Here is a 12,771-nt window from a genome sequence, read left to right on the forward strand (position 1 = left end):
GTTATTGCAGCCCAGTAAACTGAGTGTGTTAACTGAAACAGTCAAATGTAGTTGGACGTCTGCAGAGATGCTCTTTATTTCAGGCGATGTTCAGGATACAAATGTTGAAGGACTGACTTACACTGTCTTTGTGTCTTTGTTTAGAAGCAGAGCGACACAGATGGATCCAGTTCTCAACCCTGTCATCACTGTGGTGGTGGGAAAGACTTTCATTGTGACCTCTGTGGAAAAACTTTCAGTCGGCAAAAGACCCTAAAAGTACATCAACATAGACACACTGGAGACAAACTGAAATACTGCAAAGAATGTGGGAGAAGCTTCACCACAACAAATCACTTAAAACAACATGAACTGATTCACAGTGGGGTTAAAAAGCACCTCTGTGATCAGTGTGGGTCATCCTTCACCACTGAAGGTCAGCTTAAATCACACAAACGAGTCCACACAGGAGAGAAACCACACAAGTGCAGACACTGTGAGAGAAGCTTCTCACAGTCAGGTCATCGTAACAGGCATGAACGTGCACACATGGAAGGAAACTACAGCTGTGACCAGTGTGACAAGAGCTTCAGGAATCTCAGTTCATACTCTGCACACAAACGATCCCACGTTACTAATAAACTGTTTCACTGTTACCAATGTGCCCAAACATTCACCTCATTGTCTGCTCTGTGCAAACATCAGCGCGATCACTCAGGGCTGAAATCACTCCCATCACTGGATCACAGTGAATCTGAAGACACAGAAAGATCCTCTGGTCAGACTCAAAAAGCTTGAGATCAGGCTCCACAGAGTTCAGATAGAATCATTTAAACTTGTGTTGAACTGAACTGGTTGCTGGGATGAACTTCTATATAATACAGATCTTAATACAGATTTTAACTACCTGTTCCTTGATTCTTAACATTGTTGCACCTATCAAAATGAAACGCCCCAGAACTTACTCACAATGTTGGTTAAATGATTCTGTTCGTGCTTTACGACGTATATGTCGGCGGGATGAGAGGAAGTGGAGGAATGATAGACTCCAGTCATCATATGACATTTTACGTATTAGCCGCTCGAAGTTCCAAACTGCTGCCAGAATGGCTAAAGCAGCTTTTCTCTCTAAAATTATTACCACTAATGGTGATAATCCTCGAATTCTATTTAAAAATTTTAACTCTGTGGTGAACCCCTGCCCTTCTATGCCACTGCCGTGCTCCACGGGTCTTTGTGAAAAATTTTCAAACTATTTTTTAGATAAAGTTTTATCTCTTAAATCTACTCTTCCTTTGGTGACTGATAGTATGTCTATTCCTGATTGTTCTGCTACTCTTTATCAATTTGAACCCGTTTCACTCTCTACTCTGAAGCGTCTAATTGATAAACTGAACAATACTAATTTTGTACATGATGTTCTTCCATCCCGTATAGTCAAGGATTGTTTTAATGCAATTGGACCTTGTTTATTGTCCATATTGAACCTTTCCTTGCTTTCTGGCTATGTACCTTCAGCTCTCAAACAATAATTCAAACAAACAATAAGCTATAATTCAACCTGTTCTAAAAAAAAAAGGAACCTTGATCATAGTGATTTTGCCAACTATAGGCCGATTTCTAAGCTTCCCTTCCTGGCTAAAATTCTTGAGAAGGTGGTTCTGCTTCAACTGCAGATCTACCTGGATGAGAATAATATAAATGATAAATTTCAATCGGCCTTCAAACAACATCACAGCACTGAATCAGCGCTGCTTCGTGTTTTCAATGATCTTTTACTAATGGCTGACAATGGACACCCCTCTGTCCTAGTGCTATTGGATCTTTCATCGGCATTTGACATGGTTGACCATAACATCCTATTGGCGAGACTAGAGCACACTGTAGGCATTAAGGGCGCTGCCTTGGATTGGTTTAAATCTTACCTCTCCAATCGGCTCTCTTCGGTACATTTGGCCACATCCTCTTCTTCGGCTGTACCTGTTTGCTGCGGTGTCCCCCAGGGATCTGTGTTAGGCCCTACCCTTTTCTCATTGTACATGCTTCCCTTAAGTGCTATCTTTGAGAAATACCACATTGCTTTTCACTATTATGCGGATGATATCAAGATCTATTTTGAGTTAAACGATGATCTTGCTCTGTCTTTGAATAGCTTTCGAGAATGCATGTGTGAGGTCAAGAAATGGCTTTTGGCAAACACTCTTATCCTTAATGATAAGAAAACTGAAATTATGATTTTTGGTAGTAATGCCCTTCGTGCCAAACTTCGGGATGCCTTGGGTTTTCTCACTAGTTCTTTCTCTGACACTGTTAGGAATCTGGGTGTCTTATTTGACAGCTCATTTAAACTTGATAAACAAGTGTCTGCTGTTGTCAGATCCAGTTTTTACCAGCTTCGCCTTATTTCTAAGGCCAGGCAGTATATCCCGTATAAAGACCTAGAAAAGCTCATCCACGCCTTTGTAACGTCAAGGCTAGATTACTGTAATTCACTTTATTGTGGTCTCCACTCTACCCTTTTACATAGATTACAGACAGTTCAGAATGCTGCAGCACGCATTCTAACTAAAACCAAGAAGTTTGCCCACATTACTCCTGTCCTAGCTGATCTGCACTGGTTGCCTGTCAAATATCGTATTCAATTTAAAATTTTGTTGTTTACTTTTAAAATTACCAATAACACTGCACCAAGCTATCTTAAGGAACTTTTAAACCCATATGCTCCTGCTAGGGCTTTAAGGTCATCCTCACAGTTACTGTTGGTTCAGCCCAGATCTCGACTGAAATCTAGAGGTGATTGATCGTTTGCTCTAGTTGCACCGGAGCTGTGGAACAATCTCCCGATTGGCATCCGGGCGTCTGATTCTATTCATTCTTTTAAATCACGGCTCAAAACATATCTGTTTAAACTTGCCTTTTCTACCAGTTAAATGCTGGCTTGCTTGCAGTGACCTATTGTATTAAATTCTCTGCTATCTTTCCATTATTGGTGTCTTTTATCATGGTGGTACAGTCTTACCTTGCTATAACCTATGTGCTGCAGTTTACTCTTATTGGTGGCTTTTATCTGTGAACATAATCCGTTACTTTTATGAATTTGATGTTAATGTGTGAACTGTTTCCCTGCTGGATAGTGATCCACTGTAACTCTGCTCCTCCTTCCTGTTTAGGATTTCTGTGGCTGAAGTAAAATTCCCTCCATCCATCACTTATCCCAGCTAACCCAAAGTGAAATAAAGTTTTGCTGGTCTTAAAAAAGCATTACAATAATGGGCATTACCAATGCAAACTGAATGATACAGAAGATGAAAGAAGAGACTTTGATCAGTTAATAAAGCTCATGATCTTACGTTGGTCAAATATGATGCTCTAAATCAGAATCATCAGAATCAGAATACTTTATTGATCCCTGGGGGAAATTATTTTTTGTTACAGTGCTCCATTTTAAACCAACATTAAGACAAGACAGACAATACGCTAACTAAGAATAGTACAATATATACATATATATACATACATACATACATACATACATACATAAGTCACTTATAAATAAATATTTGGAAAAGAAACATGTGTAGCTGTAGCAGCAAACAGTGTGTTAAGTGGATGCGTTGTACAGGGAGATGGCCACAGGCAGGAATGATTTCCTGTGTCGTTCAGTGGTGCTTTTCGGTAATCTCAGTCTCTCACTGAACGAGCTCCTGTGACTGACCAACATGTCATGGAGTGGGTGGGAGGTGTTATCCAACATTGTCTTTATCTTGGACAGCATCCGCCTCTCCGACACCACCTTGAGGGAGTCCAGCTCCATCCCCACAACATTGCTGGCCTTACGGATCAGTTTATTAAGTCTGTTGGCATCTGCGACCCTCAGCCTGCTCCCCCAGCATGCAACAGCATAGAGGATCGCACTGGCCACAACAGACTCATAGAAAATCCTCAGCATTTTCTGGCAGATGTTGAAGGACCTCAGTTGCCTCAAAAAATAGAGACGAATCAAATCAAATAAAAGTTTGAAAATAAATGATGTATTTTTAAATGCTGCAACAAATGTTCACAAAAAGTAACTATAATTAAAACCAGTTAAACAAAATCAAATGTTTGAATCATGCTTAACCAAATGCCAGGCTGGAGAGCTGAACCTAAAGTATACGTAGAAAGATTTGAACATCTGGGCCCTATTTCAGGAAGCCGGTTTAGAAAACTCAGAGTGAAAAACGATACTCAGGGTTGAGTAACCCCGAACTGTCCAACTTGGAATATTCGGTTTCAGAAAGGCCGATAACAAGTAGTTCAATCAACGCGGAGTTGCTTTAACCCCAAGTCAAGCGCGCGGACGAGGATACATAAAGCCCTGATTAGTGGAGCACAGATTAAGCGAGTCACCATGGAGACGGAGGGAAAGAAGGCGCGGTCAATGTATTTTACAGCGCTTGACGCCGAAATTCTGATGGCAGCATATGCCGATAACATGCAAATTCCGCGGAAAAAAGTAACACAGCCTCAGCTGCAAAAGAAAGGGAGCATGCATGGCAAAACAAAGCCGACAGAGTCAATGCGTGAGTGTTAATTTAAACATTGATCTAGGGATTTCCACCCATTTAACACGTTATTTTATTATATGTTATTTTATTTTTTATTCTATACATTTGATTTTGTGATGTGATTTGAGCGCAGGTGCAACCCAACAGGCCCCAAACGTTCCTGGCAGCAAGTAAAAATGAAATATAAAAATATAGTCCAAACAGGTAAGGTGTAATTGTATTATGAGCCATAGTGCTTGGTCTGTTTGTCCTATGTAAATCAATTGCAGTTAGAGGCTACATTAATTTTCTTTCTGTAAGCACTTATTGAAATTATCTGAGCACATTACAAGTACATATTTGCTTACTCTGTATGCTCAAATGTGGCCCGTTATAGCCAACAGAAAAAAAGCGGAGGCCCGAAAAACAGGTGGGGGTCCTCCACCACCACCACTCACAGAGCCTGGCCACTTGGCTTCCACATTTGTGATAATGTTGGCAGCATCACATATGATCTTCACAGTGCAGAGAACACAAATTAGCATCCATTACTATAATGGTATAATTTGTTAGTTTGAAATGCTACAGGGAACTATGTACCTGTACATTAATGCTGTGGAAAGACTTCCTGTTCACATAGTCTCCTTCATTTACTGAAGGAGCAATGATTGGAATGCGAGTGCCATCTATACAGCCAATCACGCCTGGGAACCGTGGGAATAAATGTAGAATTTAAGTGGTAGTTCAAATATCACCACATCATGAATTAAGTTTTGTTCATCCTGATACCTGCAATTTTGTGGAATCCCTCTTTGATGAATCTTGTGGGTCTATGACCGGGGAACACCACAAACCAGTACAGGAGACGTTTCAGTGCAACTGTAACATTCCTGACTGCCCGACAGACGGTAGCCTTGGAAACGTGCTCAGCGTCACCAATATTATACAGAAAGCTCCCGTTTGCAACAAACCGAAGTGCAATACAAATAATATGTACAGAACTGAGAGAATGTCCGCGATGTGTCACATGAGCAATATTAGGCCTGAGGATGTTATTCACGTAAATTATAGATTGTGCTGGAAAACGGTAACGTTCACACAGGAAATCATCAGGGAATGGTAAAATGTCCAAACGCACTCTAATTACTCTCTCCCGGCGGAGAGCTCTGCGGAGAATTCGTGCTTCAACATCTACTGGCTCTTCAAGGAAGGGACACGCCATGTCTGACACTTCCTACAGTCAGGTTTCCGACAAAGAGGCGGGGACAGTCAGGGTTAGTTGAAGTAAACCTGCTAGGGGGCAGGTCGCTTCACGGAGTGTGTCGTCATAGTGACTCACTCAGGATTAATCTAAACTCGCTTTGTGAAACCGAAAACCCAGAGTTTTCATTAACTCAGGGTGTACTTAGTCAGAGTTTGCACTAAACCAGCTTCCTGAAATAGGGCCCTGAGCAGTTTTTAATGTTTTTATCACATATAAATGTCACAGCAGTGGGTCCTGGCCCAATGCTTTGTGTTTTTGGTTTTCTTTGACTCTTGTTTTTCTTGGTTTTTGTTCTTCTTATTTATCAGGCTCTCAGTAATCTTAGTTCTCCCTCCCTCAGTGTTCATTTCAGCCTGTGTTTAGTTTCTGTTCCCGTGTCCCACGTTTCATCGTTTCATGTCGAGTCAGCCCTGTCTCTCTGTTTCCTGTGTCTCCCCAGTCAGCCCCGCCTCCCTCGGGCACTCATGTGTGATACAGAGTAATAAACCTGACTACATTTGCTACACTCTCTTTATTACCTGTTACTTTAAAATTCATACACTAATTATGTCTGCCCATCTCTCTAATGTAAAGGTCAAAGGTCAACATCCCAGTGACGTAAGAATAATCCCAAAGGGGCAAAGGCAGCGGTTAATTTAGCACATTTAGCATTAAGGGTACAGCAAGGATATACTTTTACTTATTGTGGCAGGGGTGTGGTCTCTGGCCTGCTGCAGTGGAGGCTGGTGGCGGGACGTTGGACGGCACAGGTGAGGGTGATGGAGCTCATGACTCTCCCCTTTATAGTGACGGAGGAGACTGGCGTGGGGGAAGCGTGTAGTGGAGGAAGCCGAGGAGAGAGCTGGTCTTCATCGTTACCTGGCAACAGTAGCCCTCATCTGACTTTATTGGAGGATATTTACACCAGCAACACGGTTTAGTTTGATATGACGGATTAACAACATGTGCTGTGATATCCTGTTCATCTGTAATAGATACTGGATCTAATCAGTCAGCAGATATTTGATCAGCTTATTTATAATTATACTAGAAACAAATACAACTGTGTTGGTGATTCATGCAAACTTGCATATCAGCCTTTGAAGGTTTTGTAGTATTGAGAACAAAGAGGTTGTGTTAGGGCTGGAAAGCCCGACTTGTTCTCCTCTGCAGGTCATCAAATGCACCACAGAAGTTTGTGTTTGCACAGCCTGTATTTGTTTGATGGCTTTATTATTCTCTGTTCAAAGACAGTAAATGTGGAAAACGTCTCATGTAGAATCAGCTTCATTTAAAATGACTGCAAACATTTAGAGAACATGTGCTGCTGTTTGTCCTACATTTCAACACTGAATGAACCCTGAAAACATGATGGCAGCTGGCAGGTTGGAGTTCACATGAAATATCGGCTGTATGAAGACTGGAAATATAGATGATAAAAGCATGCAGCCAAACATTTGTGGACATGATTAAACTATCTGATCCAAAAAGCAGGAAGTGACACAGCTAGAAAGTGTGTAACAGCTGAAGTCAAATGTAATGCAGAGTTGAATCTGCACTTGGATCCATCTGTGAAAGGTCCACATGTAGGGATCACATGAGTCCTGATGTTTGTCAGTCAGCTTGATAACTCCATCTACTGTGGGCTACATATACTGGGCTGGTAGCTCCACAGTGTTGAAAAGAAACTATTAAATGTGCAAAGTTTAAAATCAGAGGCTCTTCTAACACAGGAGCCATGTTGAGTTTAGATCACAGCCGACCACCGGAAATGGCTGAAATGAAATGGAATGAAGCCCATTGACAGCCAGCAGGTCTAAACAGGAACGAACCCATTTGTATGTGTGGCAATGATGTGGCTGCAGCTGACACAGGATTGGTTCAAACTAAACATCAGACACATTTCACAGAGTTCACAAATAAACTCACGTTTTTATCTTTGAAGATCATCATAAAGTAGAATTTATGGTCCAGTAGAAACAGCAGGAGGTTTGAGCCCTTCTGATGGCAAGGCAAGGCAAGTTTATTTGTATAGCACAATTCAACAACAAGGTGATTCAAAGTGCTTTACAGAGACATTAGAAACAAAAACAAATAAAAAGCATGATTTAAAATTGATTAAAACAAGCAAACAAACTAACTAACTAATTAACAAACAAACAAAACAGTATATAAAATCAAAACAGATCAGAACAGTAGATAAAATCAGTAGTTAAATGTAAGTTTTGAAATTTAAGCTTAAAAGTGTGGATTTGGTGCTTTATTCAAATGCAGCTGAGAACAGGTGAGTCTTCAAACTGGATTTAAATAAACTGAGTGTTTCAGCTGATCTGAGGCTTTCTGGGAGTTTGTTCCAGATATAAGGAGCATAAAAGCTGAATGCAGCTTCTCCGTGTCTGGTTCTGACTCTGGGAACTGATAAAAGACCGGATCCAGATGACCTGAGGGATCTGGAAGGTTCATACTGGGTCAGGAGGTCACTGATGTATTTTGGTCCTAAACCATTCAGAGCTTTATAGACCAGCATCAGAACTTTAAAGTCTATCCTCTGACGGACAGGCAGCCAGTGTAAAGACCTCAGAGCTGGACTGATGTGGTCCACTTTTTTGGTCTTAGTGAGGACTCGAGCAGCAGAGTTCTGAATGAGCTGTAGTTGTCTGACTGATTTTTTAGGTAGACCTGTAAAGATGCTGTTACAGTAGTCAAGCCTACTAAAGATGAATGCATGGACTAGTTTTTCCAGGTCCTGTTGAGACATCAGATCTTTTATCCTTGAAATATTCTTGAGGTGATAGTAAGCTGATTTTGTTATTGTCTTAATGTGTTTTTCTAAGTTTAGGTCTGCATCCATCACTACACCCACATTTCTCGCCTGGTTTGTGGTTTTTAGATGTATAGATTGAAGTTCTCTGGTGACCTGTAATCGTTTTTCTTTGGCGCCAAAGACTATTACCTCAGTTTTGTTTTTGTTTAGCTGGAGAAAATTGTACGGGGCCTTGGTCTCCTGGTGACATTGTGATATATATTTGTGTGTCATCTGCATAGCTATGACAGTTTATTTTGTTGTTCTTTATAATCTGTGCCAGTGGGAGCATGTAAATGTTAAACAGAAAGGGTCCCAAGATGGAACCTTGGGGAACTCCACATGTGATACTTGTCTGCTCAGATGTGAAGTTACCTATTGATACAAAGTATTTCCTGTTTTCTAAGTATGTCTTGAACCAGTTTAGTACAGTTCCTGAAAGACCTGTCCAGTTCTCCAGTCATTTGAGTAATATGTTGTGGTCAACTGTATCAAATGCTGCACTGAGATCCAGTAAAACTAAAACTGACATTTTTCCACTGTCTGTATTCAGACATATGTTATTAAACAGCAGAAACGGGATTTGGAGGAAGATGTTAATAGATTACCGTATTTTCACAACCATAAGGCGCACTTAAAAGTCTTAGATTTTCTTCAAAAAGTGCGGCGCGCCCTATAGCGCAGTGCGCCCTATGTGTTGTAAGGAGGACGTAGTAGAGAACACCATGAGAACGTTAAAGGGTGAAGTGTGGGCGCTGATCGTATATACCGGGACAATCGCACATACCTGTATAAAAGAACAGGTATGTGCATTATGCAGGACATCGTTGTTTTAACAACCCTGAAAATGGCAAAGAGACACGCTTACGAAGCACAGTTTAAACTGAAGGCCATCAGCTACGCGGAGGAACATGGAAATCGAGCAGCGGCGAGAGAATTTAAGGTTAATGAATCGATGGTTCGCAAGTAGAGGAAGCTGGAAAACAAGCTCCGACAGGTCAAGAATACGCAGCTGAGTTTCCACGGACATAAGGCGATTATCGAGCAAAGAACGAGCGGGAGAAGCGTTTCGACGGTCACCATTCGGCTAAAAGCAGTTTCACTTTCACTTTTTATGAAACGGTGCCATTTTTCCATCCGGACCAGGAGTACGGTAGCGCAGCAACTTCCAGCGGATTATAAGGAAAAGCTGGCCATCTTCCGCTCCTACTGCAGCAAACACATTGGCGACAAACACATCCAGCGATGGATGACCGATGGAGACCACAGTTTCACCAAGAGTGGAAGGCAGCGCCGGGCGAGTTACGCTACAATTTGCCAATGGATTGTAGATGCTTGGGCTAACATGGCTGCTGGCACTGTTGTTCGAGCTTTCGCAAAAGCCGGCATCATTTCCGAGGAGCCGCACAGCACAGAAAGTGACTCTGACAGTGAAGACAGTGAACCTGGCATGTTTGATGGCGATTTAGCGCAGCTGTTCAATTCAGACACAGAGGATGAGGACTTCGATGGGTTTGATTGATGATAAAAATGTGAGTACCAAACTTTGTTTTGCTCCTGCTTTATTTTTAAATATGCACACTTGTATGCTTGTGTGTTGTTGATGATGACGATTACCGGCAATAGAAATGTGAGTAAGGTACCGAATTCAGGTTTGCTCCCGCTTTATTTTTAAATACGCATACGGTACTTGTATGCGCCCTATGGTCCAGTGCGCCTTATGTGTGTATTAAATACAGTAAGGGCACACATAACTGAGACTGCGCCTTTTAGCACAGTGCGTCTTATGGTCGTGAAAATACGGTAGAAAGAATTGTACACTGTGAATCAATGCAAGTCTTTCTATATAGACAGATCTGTAATAATCCCTCAGGTAGGTTCCTCTGGGACAGTCACAGATAGAGACACTAATTCTGACATCCTTTGAAAGCCTGACTTTGAATTTTCATCACTCGTCATGCACACAGATGTTAATTCTACATATTCCTGGTACTGAACTCTAAATCAATATGAAGAAAATGCTCCTGCTAATCTGCATCTATGTTGATATCAAATCCTTTTGCAGCACATGGATAAATCTCTATAAATCTTTCAGTCTGATCAGAATGGGCACAGTGTTGTTATTGCAGCTCCCTGATGTTTGAAAAGCTAAATGTCCATTTTAAAGTGCTCGTGTGTAGGATTGTGTTTCCTTCCTTTGTGCAGTTCTTACAGTAAACATGTTTGAATGTTTCCTGTTCCCCTGATGCTTCTTCCTGTTGGATAAAATTGGTTTGAATAACATGTTCTTATAGGTTTTAATGAACTTCAAACTGGGATCCACTTACAAAACTGTCTCATTTTATTGGAACGATCCACATTTGCATCCATTCACGGTACATTTGACATCTGAACACGTTTGTACACATGATGAAAGGACAGATGGTGTTTGTGTGTCCTTCTTAAACTTAGTGTGGATGTTTCATCATGTAGAACGACTTAGAACAAAGTCTTTGGAACATTTGGAGAACACGTTTAGGAAAGTAACATCCTGGTAGAACATGTTCTTAAAGCAGAGCAGAGCTGCAACATGACTGTGAGGATTCAGAAGAATAAAGTCAGAATACTTTATTATTATGAAGACTAAAGTGCACCTTAATGCTGCCAATGAACACACATGTTCTTTGTGAAAGCATGTGTGAGCACAGCTGACGTGCACCACACTGACCCCACTCGCCCCATTTCTTCATCCACTTCTTGCTCATGTGCTTGAAATGAGACGCAGCAAAAGTCAGAGGCTCTAAAATCCACAAAAAGGGGGCTCGTTAGATCAGGATACTGGATGTGATCCATAGAAAACATGGATAATACACCACTTTATTTGAAGCATCTGTAGCACTGCCTCAGTTCTGGATGTTTCCACAGACTCCTCTGTGCACCTAAAGGAAAGGTCAAAGGTCAGCAGCACATGTAGTTGGGACAATTCTTCAGTTGCACAAACTCTACAATTTTTTTCCTCCAATGACGACTTTTCACTTGCAGAAATGGTCCTGTGTGATTTCCAGGCTGTGATATAAAAACTAGTTCCTAATGGCAGCGACTCACTCAGTAAACATGTGTTTCCTTCACCAACCTCACACACAGATCCAATAAGATCAGGAAGTGGGCAGTATAGTACAATATGTGTTATTCTGTGCTGCACTGCCCAAACTAAAGATCTGCTGAAGTGTTGGAAATGATCCAGATGTTTATTTTGGACGATACAGCAGAAGATCAGACATGAAAGTGGAGATAACACAGAAGACCTGCAGCAAAGGGTCAGAGGTCAGACTGGGCCCCTGGATTCAACAATGAGCCAATGATCATCAAGCAGTGACTAAAGCAGAGCCCTGACGTTCTGACATTCATCACACAGTCAGAACAAATGTCTGCTGATGACTTCATCTCATGAAACGACTGATAGATGTCAGTTCATTGATCAGCTGAGCTGCTGATCTTCATCGTCACAGAAACATTCAGCTTGTTTCAATCAGTAAATAACTCCCACTACTCCCAGTTTGAACTGTTCCCACTCAAAATGCTGTGAGAACAATGATCATTGTAGGACTTCACAAACATCACGTGTTGTTTTCCACATGTAAGATCAGCAAACACACAGAAACGTCCTGTTGCCACACACGGCCTCTAAAATCTCTTCCACGCTTTCTGTCTGAAGTCCACTCTCTGTGTCGGATCCACAGGAAACAACAAGATCTTATTAACATGGTTTTCAATGTGTCTCCTTCCAAAAAGTCCAACCAATGAACAAATGTGTGTATTTGTGGAGGCCGAACAAAAGCATGACACATTTCTCTGTTTCTATAAACTGGAGTCAAACACAAACATGAAGAGTTTCACTGACAGACTCCAAAATGCCCCCACAGTGGATCAAAGGGAAATCCTACAGTGTGGCCAGAGACTCTTAATGGCTCCAACATCAACACATCCACAATGTTGGATCCAGTTGTGCCTCACAGAGTTACTAAGACACACCCTCTGCCAGCATCACAACAGCTCCACCTGCTTCACCTGCCTCCTCAGCATCTGTACACCTGAAGAGAAAAGAAAGGCTCCAACAGCTCAAATCTACAAAGGATTCATGAAGTTTCATCCAACAATAACATGTTTGCCTTCCACAGTGTGCTGTTAGACACCACTGTACCTCTGCCATTTCAAAAAGAGCAGCTTGGGAACATATTAGC

The 12,771-nt window shown here is 41.5% G+C and overlaps 1 protein-coding gene across 2 annotated transcripts in view; it reads left to right on the forward strand.

The window, feature by feature from the left end:
- Positions 1-12,260, forward strand: part of LOC143416637 (uncharacterized) — a 42,947-nt gene extending 30,687 nt beyond the window's left edge. For both annotated transcript variants that reach the window (XM_076882077.1, XM_076882078.1), the window contains exon 4: positions 145-12,260. In XM_076882077.1, coding sequence (XP_076738192.1) covers positions 145-777 — 633 coding nt within the window. In that variant the 3' untranslated portion in view covers positions 778-12,260. The remainder of the gene's footprint in view (positions 1-144) is intronic.
- The last annotated feature ends 511 nt before the right edge of the window (positions 12,261-12,771 follow it).

Source organism: Maylandia zebra, linkage group LG3 (genome assembly GCF_041146795.1).
Source record: "Maylandia zebra isolate NMK-2024a linkage group LG3, Mzebra_GT3a, whole genome shotgun sequence".
Taxonomy (NCBI): domain Eukaryota; kingdom Metazoa; phylum Chordata; class Actinopteri; order Cichliformes; family Cichlidae; genus Maylandia; species Maylandia zebra.